This window comes from Chamaea fasciata, unplaced genomic scaffold (genome assembly GCF_029207755.1).
Source record: "Chamaea fasciata isolate MVZ Bird 193981 ecotype frontalis unplaced genomic scaffold, bChaFas1.0.hap1 SCAF_2, whole genome shotgun sequence".
Lineage (NCBI taxonomy): Eukaryota > Metazoa > Chordata > Aves > Passeriformes > Sylviidae > Chamaea > Chamaea fasciata.
Window position 1 is genome coordinate 90,454,346 of NW_027094087.1, and position 16,266 is coordinate 90,470,611.

Sequence of the window (16,266 nt, forward strand, 5' to 3'; positions counted from 1 at the left end):
TGTAGCAGATGCCACCAGGGACAACAATAGCTCCCAGCTACGTGCTGGACCATGTATCACTAAGTGGCTTGTGTATTATGGCTTAGAGACTCCTGCCCTAGTTGGCTTGTATTTAAAGGTAAAAAAGGTCATGGGCTATTTAGCACCTGCACAACTGAGAAGCAGACTGAGGCTGAGAAGTCTGTAATGCCATCTTCATTCCACAGAAGACATACCAATGTTAATCAGATGGCAGTACATTGGTGTCACACCCATGAAACAAAGTGGTCTTCTTGAATATGCCTCTGGAATTCTAACAAAGAGGAAATCTTTAATTGCCTCACATATTTTGGTCTTGACACTTTAGCTGGGATTTCTTTTGTGTATGCAAACAACCTCATAAAAATATTCAGTATGATATTCATAGCCTCATTTTTCATATGCACCTTCCAGCTGTATCAATCTAGTTTATAAGTTATCCCCTGAAAACATTTTCATAAAGCTGTTAGTGGAAGCATACTCCAATGTACACAACTTTTCTAATTAAAATTAAACTTCTGTTAAGACACTGAATCTGATAAAACTTCTTGGAGAACACAAAACAACTCCTAGAATCAAGAAACTTTCTAAATATATTGCATAAATTAAAGACTTCTCTGCAAAAATGCAATGGCACTCTTCTAGCTACCAATAAAAAGCAGCTTCTAAGAGACAGTTTTCAGTTTCTTAGTTTTTAATTAAGATTTTTAAAGGTTACCTTTGTACACTATCAAGGAATAGAAAGGACTTGATCCAAACAACATTAACTGTTGCATTTCTGAAAAGTCACTTAATTTGAAACAGTATAGTTATTATAACAATGAATACTCACAACGTTTCCCTTGTACATTACTTCTGAAATCTTGTATTTACTCAGTTCTGACTAGTGGAAGCAAAGGGCTAATACACGTAGCTGAAGTTATACTGTGTGTTCTGAGTGTAACCAAAGCTACCAGAAGTACGAGTGTTTATGAGAAAAGCTGGGGTTTTTTCCCTCTTCTGATGCAGGTAATGAGTCATCAGTGGTCTTGATAATGTAACCTGAGCATCCTGTTCAAGTGATGCTGCAGATGTATGTAATTTAGTTAAAGCTGTCACCTTCAGTAATGCCACCGAGCAGTACCTGAAAGGGTGTTATGTATGGAAGACAATGCAATTTAACATTTTAAGATGATACCATGCACATTTCTTTCAAAGAGCATGAGTGTAGCAGACAAGCATTTTAAGTGCCTGTGAATGCAACAGCTGATATTGTGCTTTGCAGCGCTGTACCAAGTGTTGGCGCATCACAGTCACTCCCCTGTCTTTCCAGCTGCCTTGTAATTTCAGATGCAAAAATGCCAAAAATCAGGTAAATTGACAAAATGATACACATTTTATCATTTGAAATAATTTAAAAAAATTTTTCTTACTCCTTAAGTATGTCATCTTAGGTAAGTTTGGATTAAGGAGACTTCAGACTTCAGTCAGATGTCACCTGTATTCTTGGAATCTTCAAAACCTGGGCAGAGTCATGATAGTCCCTTACTTTTGTAAAAGCTTTGACTGTAGCATCCTCATGGCTATTTCCTACTACTTCAGCAATTACAGCTCCCAAGATGTAACACTACCAAAACTTGAGACCACAAAAAGTTTCCTCTGCTGCATCATGGCAGGAGGCTAAAAACCCCTGGACAAAAAGATTATATTCCAAACAGACCTGAACAGGGAAAAAAATCCAAACAAATAAAGAAAAGTTGTCAACCATTTGAAGGGGATGATCACTAGAGAGAAAAAAAATAACAATTGTATGTAAATAGGCCTCCAAGCGCATCACTCCTCAAGTCCCATGCCACACAGGTAGGAAAACATAGCAGTCACTGAGGAAATACAGAAATACTTGATTTCTTTCTTTTATTATTAGTAAAGACTAATGATTGTCTTCCCTGCCTCCATTAATTTCCAAGATCTTTCCATTTTTCAGGCTCTGCTGAAGACAGGAGAGGGAAGGCTGAATTACACACAGCATCTGAACTGAGGCAAGAGAACACCCAAGCTGGTCTGATGTTGTTATGTTTCCATCTGACTTGTGCTCTATCTCAAGCTGAATTTTGCATGCTGGTTCATCTATTGCTTTCAAGATTGACTCTTAAAGCTTCCAAGATGCAGCATCTTCTCCCTGTGTGTACACTTACAGACACAATAAAGACCTGATATTAATTATAACTTCCAAGAAGACACTACAGTAAAAATATTGCTATTAATATACTATCAACAGCACAGCAGATGAGTTCCTGGGGAGGGAGAGGGAATTAAAACTTCAGCCACAGCAACATATGGTTTACATAAAAGCAGAAAGATGCTCTCCATCAAACAGTATTATTAGTTTGCATGGGAGACTAACACCCCCCACATTTGCTTTCAGAAGTCAAAAATAACAAGGGAGAAGACTCCAACATTATCTTCCATGGCAGCATCTCTCTTTCCCATGAGAAGACTATAAGGATTAGTTACACAGAACACGGCACTATGGCTCCCTTTACCAACAGAAAAAATACTTGCTTGTTTTCTTGAAATAAATAAGTATTAAAACTAGAGTAAAACATCTTCTCATTTTAAATGTTCAGTATGTTATGCCACTATAGTTCTTTCCAGAGAAGATTCTTTTTAGCAGTCCCTCGATAAAGTCAGAAAATCTTAACATACAAATTGCATGGATTAAGAGCAATGATTTGTTAAAATTACCCACAAACAATGATTCGGCCAATCCTCAATACTAGCAACAACAGTATTAAATATGGCACAGAAAACCTTTCATACTTCATTTACCTGTAAAGTTTATGAACTTCAGCAGAAAACTATGTACCAGTAAGTTTCTCATGTAGTCACTGGCTAGCTCTGGGAAAGCACCTTTCCCAGTCTACACACTGCTGTCTTGAAGTCAAAAGAAAACAAACATACCTTTTTTTGAAAACTACATCCCACTTTTTCCAGGGATGAAGAGTATCATCATGTGCTTTGCAGTTTCAGTTAATGGCTTGCAGTTCAGCTGTCATGCCAGACATGGATGTAATCCCCAGTGAAAAATCTGCTACTTCTCAGGCCAGGAAACTTAGCCCAGAACTTCTTTCACTAAACCTAATGTCCCTTTTACATACACTGCAGTGATAGAAGGGCAGCAGCCACAGCTTAAAGATGAAATTAGCATAGCCAAGTATGTGCAGGCTAATATAGGCAGTCTCGTGGCTATGAAGTACATATCCACACTCAGCTCCTGATCTGCCTTCACTGCTTTCATTTCAATCCCTGCAGTTTACTAAGCTTCCTTTGTCGATAAACCAGTCAACCATTGATCCACTGACATTTCAGCAGAGAAAAAACTTGCAACTTTGAACCCAACACAGCTCTCCCCTGAATTTCTGGGGAGGGGAAGTAGCAATTTCCCATTTGAAAACCTGCAGATGACACAACAGAGAACTATCTTTCCTCTGACTTCCTACTCCAGGTGTGCCTTCTCAGGACTTCTCTGTTTCTTCTTCTAACACAGAAGCAGCGTGCTCTTGGCCTGGCTTAAATCACTGAGATGGGATCAAGGATACCCAGCTCACCTCTAACAGTGGTTTGTTTCACTAGAGATTTCATTAAGAGCAAGCTAGAGACTGCACAAACTCTTTAAGTAGTCTGTTTAACAGCTGCCCCAGTTACGTCTAAATCTTCTCTGCATGAATCAAATTCACATTTTCTTGCTCCTAATCTAATAGCTATGGACAACAAGAAAATTGAAACAAGCAGATATTCACCTTCTTCCACAACTAGCGTGGATCTCCACTAGAAAGCCAGAATATGTGTAGTTTCCCTTCAGTTTTCTCTCGTAGCCTAGATCCACACACCTTATTTCCACAGAAATCGTATCTGATCAACCCTAACATCATCCTCTGGAATTACTGCAGGGTTTTTTTGTATCTTTCCTTGTTGCCTTCCAAAGAAGCCTCCTTCTAGCCGAGACGTCACTGGTACAAAAGCAAAATTATTACTCTAATCACTACTTCCTGTTAAGTCAGAGCAGACTACGAATCATTCTGCAGTAGCAACATCATTAGTTCATTTCAGCTAGGACAACGGAGTCATACCCTGTTTTATAACTGTGTATTAAATGCAAAGCTGTATTTCAGTGAATTCCACCTTTCCAGTTTTCGAACATCTTTCCAACTTAGAGAGGTTTGCATAAATATATTTAGGTTTTTAATTACCTAATTAAATTTAATTTCCTAGGAGGATTTATAAAAACATTTTTCAAAATGAAATGAAGATATGTTAATAAAGACCAAATGCCATCAGATGCAACTCCTAATCAAATTATAAAATTACAGTCCATCTGCACTAGTGCCAAGGAAAAGCTTCCATTCGTATATAAACTATGTGGCAACCTCCTGCATGAATAAATATAAGATCAGATGCTACAGTAAAAAAAAAAAGCATTCTTAGTCCCAGTAAACATAAACTAGCACTCACTACAGTTTTGTGCTTATTGACCACAGCAACAAAAGTAAAGTGATATGGTGCAGAGGTATTTTTTACTTGCTTCTTAGCAGTTTCTCAAAACTATGATTTTAAAACTGTAAGAAGGTAGGTCAGGTTTCTCTGGGATGGCTATTTTTTGCTAAACAATTAATTCACAGAATGATTTTAATTTCTTATAACAAGCATCAGTCCTCCCAAGTACAGGTTTTCACTGCCTGCTATTAAACATTTGTTTTTGTGGTGACATCAGCCTCCTCCAGTGAATACTCAGCAATTCCTTTTCTTAGGCTCCCTGCCCTGCTCTCATTGTTAGAGATGAGACGCAAATGCTAAAATTCTTGAAACCATCCATCCTCTTCTTAACAGTCTGGCAGCCAGCCAGCCAGCATCAAAATATGCTATATTTTTCTCACCTGCCGTGATTTCTGTCACCTCTTGCTTATCTTGCACAAGCTGCATGGTGTCAGACACCACAACCTGATGGTTGGTATCTTCTTCTTTCTCTTCATTAGGCTGGTTGGCTGTGGCAAAACAGTTGCAGCTTCCAGTTTCTTTGCACAGGATGAGGGCCCGATACCAGTAGTCAGACATGAAAACTCTGTGAGCTGATTTCTGAAATAGAAAAACAATCAGAAAATAATTTTCTGCAAAACATAAGGAAAAAAACCTAGCTACTTGAAAGAAGAGCCTCAAATGTTAAGGATAACAATCACATACAGATAGTCATATCTTTGATTTTATTTGAAGACAAAATATGCAGTTTACAAAAGTCATTCGTGGTATAGTACCCAAAGTAAAAAGTTTGAATTCCCTCTAATTTCTCAAAATGCTTATATCAAAGGTCAGGAAGCTAATATTAAAAAAAACAAAGAAAAAAAACAGTATATAAATATCAAATCACATGTGATCTGCATAAAGGCAAAAAAAAAATCAATATCACTCTGTATTTTCAGCAGAACAAGTCAATATTTATCTTAAAAGCACCTTCTAAAACCAACTTTAACTAGGTGAAAGAACACACCAGATCATGGGTCATCTAAAAGATGAAAAAAAAAAAAGATAAAAAAGGACAAGATACTATGATTGCCATTATATGGGAGGCTAAAATTACAGTTCAATGTTTTCATAAGCAAATTAACTGAATGAAACCTTGACACTTGCATTTGGGCAAGAAGAAGAGATGCTTTGGTTTCTGACATGGCACCCAGGTCCTTCACCGCTGGTCTCTTCCTGAGCAAAAGGAAGGGGCAACAGGTCCCTTAGAAGGGAGCCTAGAACAGCCTAGAAGCAACTAGAAATTACCAGGCTTATTATATGTGTTGGCAGGTAAGAGAGCAAGCACATCCTTAAACACCTGCAAGCTTCTCAGTTTATGCCAGAGAACTACAGGGAGGTTTGTTTTTTAACATAAACAAAAATCACCCCCTTCTTGAAATAACAACTAAAGCAGCATTAACTGTGAAAGATTTTCTCCACATGAGGAAACATCTTGATCTTTCCAAATAATTAATCATTGTTAAAAGTAGCTGGGAACTCTGCAACCGTTTGGGGTGTAAGGGACTTATAAAGTCACAAAGCCCAATTCCCCTGCAATGAGCAACTCAATCAGGTTGCTCCGAACCCTGTCCAACCTGACCTTGAATGTTCCCAGAGATAGGACATCTACCACTTCTCTGGGCAACCTGTTCCAATGTTTCACCACCTCATTGTAAAAAACAAAATAAACAAACCCCAAAGCAACCAAACAAAAAAGCCCTTCCTTTCTTACACCTAATCTATAATCAATCCTTCTTCAGTTTAAAAATATTACCCCTTTTTCTACCTCCAAATATCCTTGTAGAAAGTCCCTCTCCAGATTTCTCACAGGCTCCCTTAGATACTGGAAGGTGCTGTAAGCTCCCTCTGGAGCCTTCTCTACTCCACACTGAACAACCCCAACCATCTCAGCCTGTCTTCACAGGCGATGTGCTCCAGCCCTGCGACCATCCTCATGGCCCTCCTCTGGACTCACTTCAACATGTCCACATCTTCCTGATGTTGGAGACCCCAGAGCTGGATGCAGCTCTCCAGGTGGGGTCTCACCAGAGAGAAGGGCAGAATCCCCTCCCTCAACCTGCTGCCCACACTGCTTTTGACATTGCCCAGGATTCAACTGGCTTTCTGGGCTGCAGATGCACAAGGCTGGATTGTGTCCAGCAGCACCTGGACACTGCCTCATCCACGAGCACCCCCGAGTCCTTCTCAACGGGGCTGCTCTTGAGCAGCTCATTCCCCAGCCCAGATCAATACCAGCAGTCACCCTCATCCACATGCAGCACTTTGCCCTTAGCCTTGTTAAACCAGGTGAGATTCCCAGGGGCCCATTTCTTGAGCCTGAGGGACCATCAGGACCCTCTGCATGTCATCCAGTCCTTCAGGTGTGTTAACAGCACCACTCAGCTTGGTGTCATCTGCAAACTTGCAGGGGGTGCATTCAATCCCTTTGTCATTAGTGAAGATAGTAAGTAACACTGGTCCCAATACAGACCCCTGAGGGACGTCACTGATGTCCATCAGGACTCTGAGCCGTTGACACCACCTTCTGTGTGTGACCATCCAACCAATTCCTCATCCACTGAACAGTCCACCATCAAATCCAATTCTCTCCAGTTTAGACAGAAGAATGTTGTGGGGTACCATGTCAGAGGCTTTACAGAAGTCCAGATAAATGACATCTGTAACCCTTCCCTTGTCACTTGATGTGACCACTCCATCACAGATGGCTACTAGGTTGGTCAGGCAGGACTTGCACTTGGTGAAGTCATACTGGCTGTCCCTAATAATCTCCCTGTCCTCCATGTGCCTGAGCACAGCTTCCAGAAGGATCTGTTCTGTGATCTTCCAGGCACAGAGGTGAGGCTGACAGCTTGGTAATTCCCAGGGTCCTTCTTTCTACACTTTTTAAAGATGGGTACAATGCTTTCCAGTCACCTGGGACTTCACCTGACTGCCATGACTTTTTAAATCATGCAGAATGGCTTGACAACAACATCAGCCAGTTCCCTAAGGACTCCAGAATGCATCCCTTCAGGTCCAATACATCTGAGTTCCTCAGGTGGTCAAAATCCTGATCTTATCCTACAGTGGGAAGAGCTTTGTTGCCCTGGTCCCCATCTTGCAGTTCATCTACTTGAGAAGCATGGGAAGAGAGCCTGCCAGTGAAGCCTGAGCACCTCAGCCTTCTCCTCATCCACTGTCACCAGTTTACCAGCCTTGCTTATCAGCTGGGGTTCACTCCCTTTGACTTTCCTTTTATTGGCTGACATACCAGTAGAATCTCTTCTCATTACTCTTCGCATCCATCGCCAAGTTCAGCTCCAGTTTCACCTTGGCCTTCCTCACCACAACCCTACAACTGGGCTGCATCCCTGTACTCTTCCCAGGATACCTGTCCTTGCTTCCCCTGTACTCTTCAGGAAATTACACCACATCCAGAGATGGGTTTGTTCCACTCTCCACCAAAAGGCATTTAGGCAAGAAAAATACGGTCCAAATCTCCAAGCACAAGGGACTTGACAGGCTTTTCCAAGTCTATCTGGAAAGCACCAAGTAGGGGAGATATACATCTCCCTGGGCAAATTTAATGCTTTTTTAGATAAGAAAGAGTTGAACAATCTTAATCTCTCCTGCGAGCATCAAAATCCAAGAGTTTCTAGTGTTTCTGTTTCTAGCTGCTGAATAAATTGAGTAAAAGCATCACTTCAGACCATGGATATTAACAGTAAGTCTGCATTCTCTGTATTACAGTTGAAGGTGTCAGTTTTATAGACTTGAACAAAGTAAACTCCATTTAAAAACCCTTCTTAGTATAAAAGAGTTATCTGTTAAATAAAAAGGCAAAAAAAGGCGCTTACATTATTTAGCACCAGATCCCTCAGGAATCACCCATGAAGAATAAAGGACTCTCTCCAGCACTTACTGCAATGCTTCAACAGAAGAGAAGATTTCCAGATAAAACATCTTTCAAGTATTACAGCAAGGTGCATTTTCTCCCCAGTTTAAAGAGAGCAATTCTGTTCTATTTTAGCCAACATACTGCCATCCTCAGTTCTCTTTGCCTATGTCCAGACTTTGGCTTTGCAGTGTTTGTCAGAGGATGGGTAATGGAATTAAAAGCTAATTGCTCAACTCTTACTATAGCTGCTGAACTGCACAGGTTCATTTCACACATCCTCCTTGTCATACTGAAAGTGGCAAACACTTCCAGCTGTACTAATGCACATTCTGCTAGTAAATAATGTATGTAGCAAATAGGACACTGTTTTAAGCTGCTTCTGCCTCTACAACTGTCTGGCATGCCATGTGCAGTGACAGATACAAGTGTGCACATGCAGGTACCCTAACAGCACAGGGGGCTTCATAAAAAAAGCACTTCATAACAATTCAATTATTTTTTTAATTCTGTGGGTGCAGGGGGAAATCTTTCATTTACCTTTACATCTAAGACACTAAATTGATTTTACTTCTTAAAGCTACTTAGCAAAGTTTAAAGTTCTCCACTTTTTACACCAAGAATTGGGGCAAAGATGGGGAACTCTCCTCTGCAGGAGACAAGAACCACAGAAACTTCCAGCAGTTTTTCTCTCTGCTCCTGTGCAAGGTGAACCAAAAAGCAGCTGGATCGACACTTCAGAAGTCAGCAAATTACTCTAGGAATAATTTTTTGATTTATTGCCTTTCTTTAAGGAATGGAAACTCCTGAAGATTTCCAGAAATAATTATATACAAACATGCAGTTAAAGACACACATTTATGACCTTAATCCTAATTATTTTCTAATCCACTGATCATCTTGAATTTAAGTGCAGTAATGTAAACTTAGATCTTAAGAAAACACAGCAGGAACTCTAATGGCAAAGAAGTTGGGGGGAAAAAATGTGTGAGGCTGAGAGACAGTCACTACATGTTTGTCACACTTCCATGAAGAGAGGCAGCTTGCACATTCACAAAACTACTTGAACAACATTGCCGAGAAAAAGGGGAAACATAAAAAAAGAGGAAAAAAGAAACCCCAAACAATGCCAACTCCTCCTTTTGGTTTATGAACTAATACAAGATGTTCCAAATAGTCAAAGCATCTCTGGTGGATATATCTCCACTTGGATCACTGCAGCGACACTGAAGACACACGTAGCTTTTCTTATTATTTCAAAGCATCCAAAGAAACTCATACCCTCACTCAGCATAAAACTAGGCTGATACACCATGGAAAAAGCTCAAGACTGAAATCTCCTTTTGACATTTACAGATCTGAACAACTGCTCCCAAACCTCATTTTTGCGTGCTGCTTGAGAGTCTGAGTTTTTTTGTTTGCTTTAAATTACATTGCAGACATCGAAGTTGGTGAAATACCCAAGGAAAAGCAGGGGCAGAACTCGGATTCATTTGCCAGGACACAAAGGCAATGGAAGACTTCACTGCAGCCAGGACCTCTCTACTTATGGGCCCACAAACTGTACATAAGTAAAAATATTCTTAATATCCTAAATTCCACATTACTCATTAATTAAGGTGCAAATGCTTCCTGAAACATTGCTGATGAAATTCAGACAAAAGAACAGTTTTTGAAAGCAAGAGTCGTATTTCAATCACTTTGCAAACACACTTCATTGACTTTACTCCAGTTTTCCATCCAAAATCCCCCTCTAATTCAAGAATAACATTGCAAAGGCAGTAGTTAATAATTATCTTCAAATGTAACCAGATTACATAAGGCACACAGTTATCTCAGAGACTTAAATCCACGTTCTGCAGCCACTTCAGCAGGGCAGTTAAACCCAACTCCCAGGGTCCCCATCACCTTCAACTCATGCACTGTTACTAGATCACTGTTGCTGACACATGATGCAATTTCTTCAGCCATTTCCTTGGTGAAAGACATTATTTCTATTCAGGTGTAACACAAACATTTAAATATATCTCACTTTAAAGACCATTTGTCTGATATTTTCAGATTGCCCTGTGAATTACCTCCCTCAGCATTTAATCAGTGCAGCACTTTAATGTGCTTTCATCATTTTTCCATTTCAGTCACTGAGAAATAAAACGTATTTGTGTGGGGAAAACTGCTCCTAATTTAGCACCTACTAAGATTTCACACACTTATTTTCCATATACATGATAACACTTCATACCAATGCCCATAAAGAAAACCTGTTTAATATCCAGCCTGGATAACAGGCCTAAACTTAGTAATTCACCAAGCTCAGTACAACCACATCAATAAGAGATAGCAGAGTCCAGATGATGATGTAAGAGCTCATCCATGTACCCTGCAGGTCTCTGCAGGAGAACTGGACTGAACTGGAACCAAATATCTGTATAATAGTATCTCTTTACTTTAGAATGGATCAAAATACACTGAATGGTATTTAAATCTGTCAATATTGCTCTGATGAGAATCTTATTTCAGAGGTACACGTATCTGTCTCCAGCATTCTTCCCAATTTTTATGCTTTGCCTTTCTTCCCATGCAAGGGGAAAGCACGAAATACATTACACACACATTATAGCCCAGGTTCATCCAATCCACAATCATGCTCGAAACTGAGCTAAGTTAAGAACCTTCTTGACCCACGACTTCAGCATTCCCTGGAGTAAGAGAGATGTCCATCCTCTGAGGCTCACCAGCCCCTTACTTCAGCTCCAGAGAGTCCAAGGCAACTGCAGATGAACCCGAGTTTCTATAATGAAAAGTCCCACTTCTGTATACATTACCAACAGAGTGCCACAAAGAATGAGTCGCATAATAAAAACAATAAAACACTTTAGGATTTCAGTAAAGTCTACAAAATGACTCAAGTTCTTCCTGTAGAGATATTGTATTTTTACAATATTGGCCTTCTCCCAGTCCTTTCACATTTTGTTTAGAAAGATGAAGAGGAAAAATCAGCAGCAACAAAGACCCATTCTAATCTCTCTAGGGCATGTAGAATACCCTCACATTTTAAGTCAAAATCAATTTAAAGACTAAATTTTTTCTCATTTGGAGTTGTACTGTGATCAACATTTAACTTGAATACTAAGTAGTCCTGCAAGATAAAGGGTCTCATTTTGAATTTAAAAGCCTTTCACAAAGCATTAAAAGTCATCAACAGGCTTACGTAGAAAATACTAATTTCAAAGAAAATGCAAGACTATTTTGCAAGAGCTAACATGAGGCCTCTGCAAAGGAAAAAATCAAACGTGCTTCATAAGAGAAATGCTTTCTTATTTATTCAACTTTTCATCCTATATGTAGCCACTTCTTCTTTGAGGAATGCTTACAAGTTTAAATGAAGTCAGTCAGCTGTCTTCCTTCCTCCTTTTGGGGCAGAAAGACATAAGAAGTTTACTTCTGTAAGTCAACTCAGAATTGTGCATTATATTTTAAGACCTCTAACAAAAACAATAAAAAGATAAACCTAGGATGACACAGGATAGCTGAGTTCCCAAGATTTGAGCAGCCTTCCCTACTGCCTGACTCTACCCACTCTGCACATCGGTACAGGAAGAGTTTCAAGTACTCGGCCAAATTCTCTTCCTTTTCAGAGCCATGGGCCCAGTGCACACCAAGCCATCCATGGACTGTCAGAGCAGGGCACCAGGGCAAGGAAACAGCAGCTCCTTGCAGAAATGAAACGAGGTATGGACAAAGCAACTGGCCGTAAGCAACCTCACCTGAGTTGCATCTCATGTCCTTCAGAAACCTGGACCTTATACATGTCGTACTTCCCCTTTGCAAACAGGAAAAATCAAGGGCCCTCAACTTTTACATGGCATGGAATTTGAAAAGTGGCTTGATGTTCCTTCTTTAGAAACTTTATGTCTAATGTTAAATGCAAGACTTCCATATTTTCAGTGAATATAACCAAAGAAAAGTCAGAGACTAAGGAGTGCTAAAGTAAATGTGAGAAAACCTCCATATTATAGAATTCCAGTTGCCTAGAGATCATTATTAGCAAAAGCATAATTTTCTTAGTCCTTAAAACTCCCACCAAACCACCTACATTCCTGAAAATGAAGCATTTGGAATTAGATATCTAAACTTTTCCTCCTGCCCCCTCATACTACCCCCCTCAACCACAGCTTTCTTTCCCACTCATTTCTCTTTCCATCCATGAGGCATCAAATAAAATACTGGCCTGAACATGGTGTCCTCTAAAGGAGCATGGAGAGCAGCTTACACTTCTCTAGAACAGTTCACTGTATCTATTTTCACTCAGATCACATTTCAGAGATTTTTTTCCAAGACCCCAGAGAATGACAAGCCAGGTTTCATTTTTAGATTAAGCCTGAAACACAGTAGAAGCTGATAGTGCTATGCAGTACTCTGTGGAGAATGAGGTGGTTTTGTACTTGACCCTTTATTTCAAGGGGCTGATAAATCTCCCCTTGTTCAAGTTGTTGTCATGATAAACCCAAACTCCCATCTCACCAAGGCATTATTCCATGCACAAAGCCATGACAAACACAAGATGCTGCCCACCAGCATGAGGACGCTACACAAATCCCGTTTAACTCAGAGGTACCTGTGGCCAAGCACACAAATCCCAACTCCTAGGCTAGTTCGGCTGAAAGAAGAAAAACACATGCTACTTTCTGAAGGTCAGTGAGTACATGGCACATTCTGGGTTTTAATTTATTTATCAAGGGAACAAGCATCATAATATTAGCAGTTTCTCTTGAAATCAGAACGTGGAACATCTAAGAGCTCTCTCTGCAGAAAGCTCCAAGGAGAGTGCCTTTGTTCAGTGACCGTAAAACAGGAGTACGTGCTTTGCTCAGCTTAGAGGACACAGGTCCCTGAGAGATCACTTGGGTCACTTCATACCACCGACTTGCTGACAAACATATAATGGGTGTCCAGTTTCAAAGGGCTCACAGAACATCTACTCCACATGTCCCTTCTCTTCCTCCTCCCCTCCACCCCAGCTTGTGGCAGATCAAAAGGACTTTGCAATAACCCACCAAGAAATCCCTCAAGACTCGCAGCTTCAGCATTCAGCCTTTTACCATCACACACACAGAAGGAAAAAAAAGGCATGGCTGAGGTTTCCTAAGGCTCAAGAAACCTTCCCCAACTGCCTGTCTACAGAGATGGAGAGCACTGGCAATGTCCTGTGCTTGCAGAATCTGTTGAACCTAAGTGCAAGGTAAAGGTAATGGTTTAGGAAAGAAGAGGCAAGTTCTCTTCCGGTCTACTTGGATTTAATTTCCTGTTAAGTGACCATGATCAATGCTCCCTAATGAAGTTGTTACAGATTTATCCAACAGTGTAATTTTGTTAGAAACAGCAACTGACAACTTTAATTGTGGAAGGAGCACTGCGTTCCAAGCTTCAAGGAGATGTATGTTTTAAGACAATTAAATCTGATAGCTATTTTGAAGCTCCTGCAAAGCCTCAACAGTGCACACAGGTGTCTGCCTTCAAGACTGATTTTACAGAACTCCATCATTAAAAAAACAAAAGGGCCTTTCCATGCAACTTCTATTAATTGCTTTTGTATAGTCCAGCGCCAAATCAGTGAAGCATATCACTTCTGGAAGCCATCTGAAACCCAAGAATTGCAAAGTTCAACACACACACAAAAAAATCACGTGCATGTGACCCAGACCTCCCTACAGAAAGGATAAGAATGGGAAAGAGGGTCGTGTGGTAGCAGCAAGGCCCAAAACACAAGAAAGGACGTGCAACATCAAGTACAAAAACAATGCTCAAATCCCTACTCTACCACTGTGCCTTTATTAACCATGTGCTTTAGCACCTTCTTGACTTAGGGTCCACATAAAATCTTTTCCCTCTCTCCTTCTACTGAAACGATGTTTACTTCTCAGAATAGTATTTTTTCTCTTTCAACATGCTAACTTGCACAGGGTACGTACCTTTAATAACACAGACTCTGCTACTGCACATAAAACCACTCCCCAAGCCAGAAAAGCTGTGTACTAAAAAACTCCAAAAAGCACTTATGATTATCATAAAAGGCAACCTACAGAAAAATCTTTTAGAAAACAAATTTGGCTTCTACTTATTTGCTTTCTGAGCTTTTCTGCTATTCACATTCTCAGTCATTCTGAAATCACTAAATCAAACTGGCTGTATAAAGGAAATAAAGAGCTTGCAAGAGCAAATAGGCTCTTGACATTGCCAAGTCCATCGAGATAAAGTTTTAAATTCCTTTTCAAGGTTTTGGGCTAAAAATATCTTTAAATAAACCTTTATTTCTTGTTTTTAGATAACAAACACTTAAATCTCCTTCCTTTTGTAGATACAACAGAAACAGAAGTAAAAAAAAAAAAAACCCAAACGAACCCGAAACAACAAAACCACCAACAAATCTACAAACACAGCTGGCAAATTTATTTTAATAGTCCAGCCCCAATGAAATACAAAAGGTAAATAAACACCACAAGCGGCAGAAACATCCTCTTTTATAGTCCCTGTGATTAACCATTGCAGGTAACGCCAGCCAACAATAACACCCCGCATCTGAAACACCTTCTTCATACCAAAGGACCGCTTTGTTTCTCTAGTTCGGGGATATAACTCGGGGATGCGATTCGGGGAAGCCACGCCGAGGGCACAAACCCCGCTCGAACCAGCACACCGCAGGGCAGGGGCAGCCCCGGCTACCCCACGCCCCCGGGGAGGAGAGGGCAGCCCGTGCCGAGCGCCCCGGTTTTTATTTGACCGCACGTTTTCAGGCAGGTTACCGTGCTTGCCTTTGTTTGGCTTCCTCCCCCAGCCCGAAACTATCGCCGCCGAAACTGAGGGGGGCAAAACAGAGAGAAGGAAGAGGCACGCCGCCGGCAGAGCCGCGGGTGAGCGCGGTGCGGCCGCGCCGCCCCGACACGCTGGGCTGGCCCGGCTGGGGCGGCCCGACCCCGCCGCTCCCGCCCGGGCTGCCGCGGGCCATGAGGCGCCCGCCGCACTCACCTCCCGCCCTGCCCGGAGGACCAGGTGGCCGCTGCCGCCGGCGCTGAGCAGCTCGCCCGGGCGAGTGGGGCAGCGCCTCCTGCCGGGGCCCGCGGCGCGGGAGGGAGGGAGCGGGATGGGATGGAGCGCGGGGGAGGCGGCGCCGGGCCCCGCCCGCGGGCGGGGAGGCGGCGGAGAGGGGCTGCCTTTTGTCCGGGCTCCGGTCCTCGCCCCGCCAGCGGCGGCCCCCGCCCCGTGCGCGCTCCGCGGGGGGCGGCCGGGGCCCTTTGTGCGGCGGGGCGAGGGAAAGGAGCGCAGAGCTCGACCCCGCCCCGGGCGTGCCCGCCGCGCTCCCCTCGAGCACCTGTGAGGGCTGCGGGAGCTCCGCCGTCTCCTCGCCGCGGGCTACGAAGGGCAGGTGCTCCGCGGGTAGGGAGGGGTTGTTGGAGCGACGGGCTTGGCGCGCCTTCTTCCGTGAAAAGTGGTTGTTTCCAGGAAAGCTGTGCTACCTGTAGGAGTATCGCCTCGTCTTTTGGGGAACTGCGGCACTTCAGGACATGGTTTAGTTGCAGTGCTGGGTCAAGGGTTGGACTTGGTGATCTTGAAGGTCTTTTCCAACCCAAACAATTCCGCGGTTCTGTAATAGCGGAGAGGTATGCCGTGTGCCATGTGAAGTTTTGCAGCCTCAGTGCTGATGTTTCCTGGTGTTTCAGTGTTTGGCTCCCAGCGTTTTGTTTTGTTTTTATTGGAATGTGTATATGAAGGTAACAGCACTTTTTGTGTTTACATCTTGATCAGACAATTGAACAGCT

The 16,266-nt window shown here is 42.1% G+C and overlaps 1 protein-coding gene across 1 annotated transcript; it reads right to left on the reverse strand.

Moving 5' to 3' along the window:
• Positions 1 to 742: 742 nt before the first annotated feature.
• LOC136285497 (guanine nucleotide exchange factor DBS-like) lies at positions 743 to 15,623 on the reverse strand. The gene is made up of 4 exons (XM_066176747.1): positions 15,476 to 15,623; positions 4,932 to 5,130; positions 3,798 to 4,007; positions 743 to 2,187 (listed from the first exon to the last, which is right to left on the reverse strand). The coding sequence occupies exons 2-3, from the start codon at positions 5,107 to 5,109 to the stop codon at positions 3,889 to 3,891; spliced, it is 297 nt and encodes a 98-aa protein (XP_066032844.1). The 5' UTR covers positions 5,110 to 5,130; positions 15,476 to 15,623; the 3' UTR covers positions 743 to 2,187; positions 3,798 to 3,888.
• Positions 15,624 to 16,266: the final 643 nt, after the last annotated feature.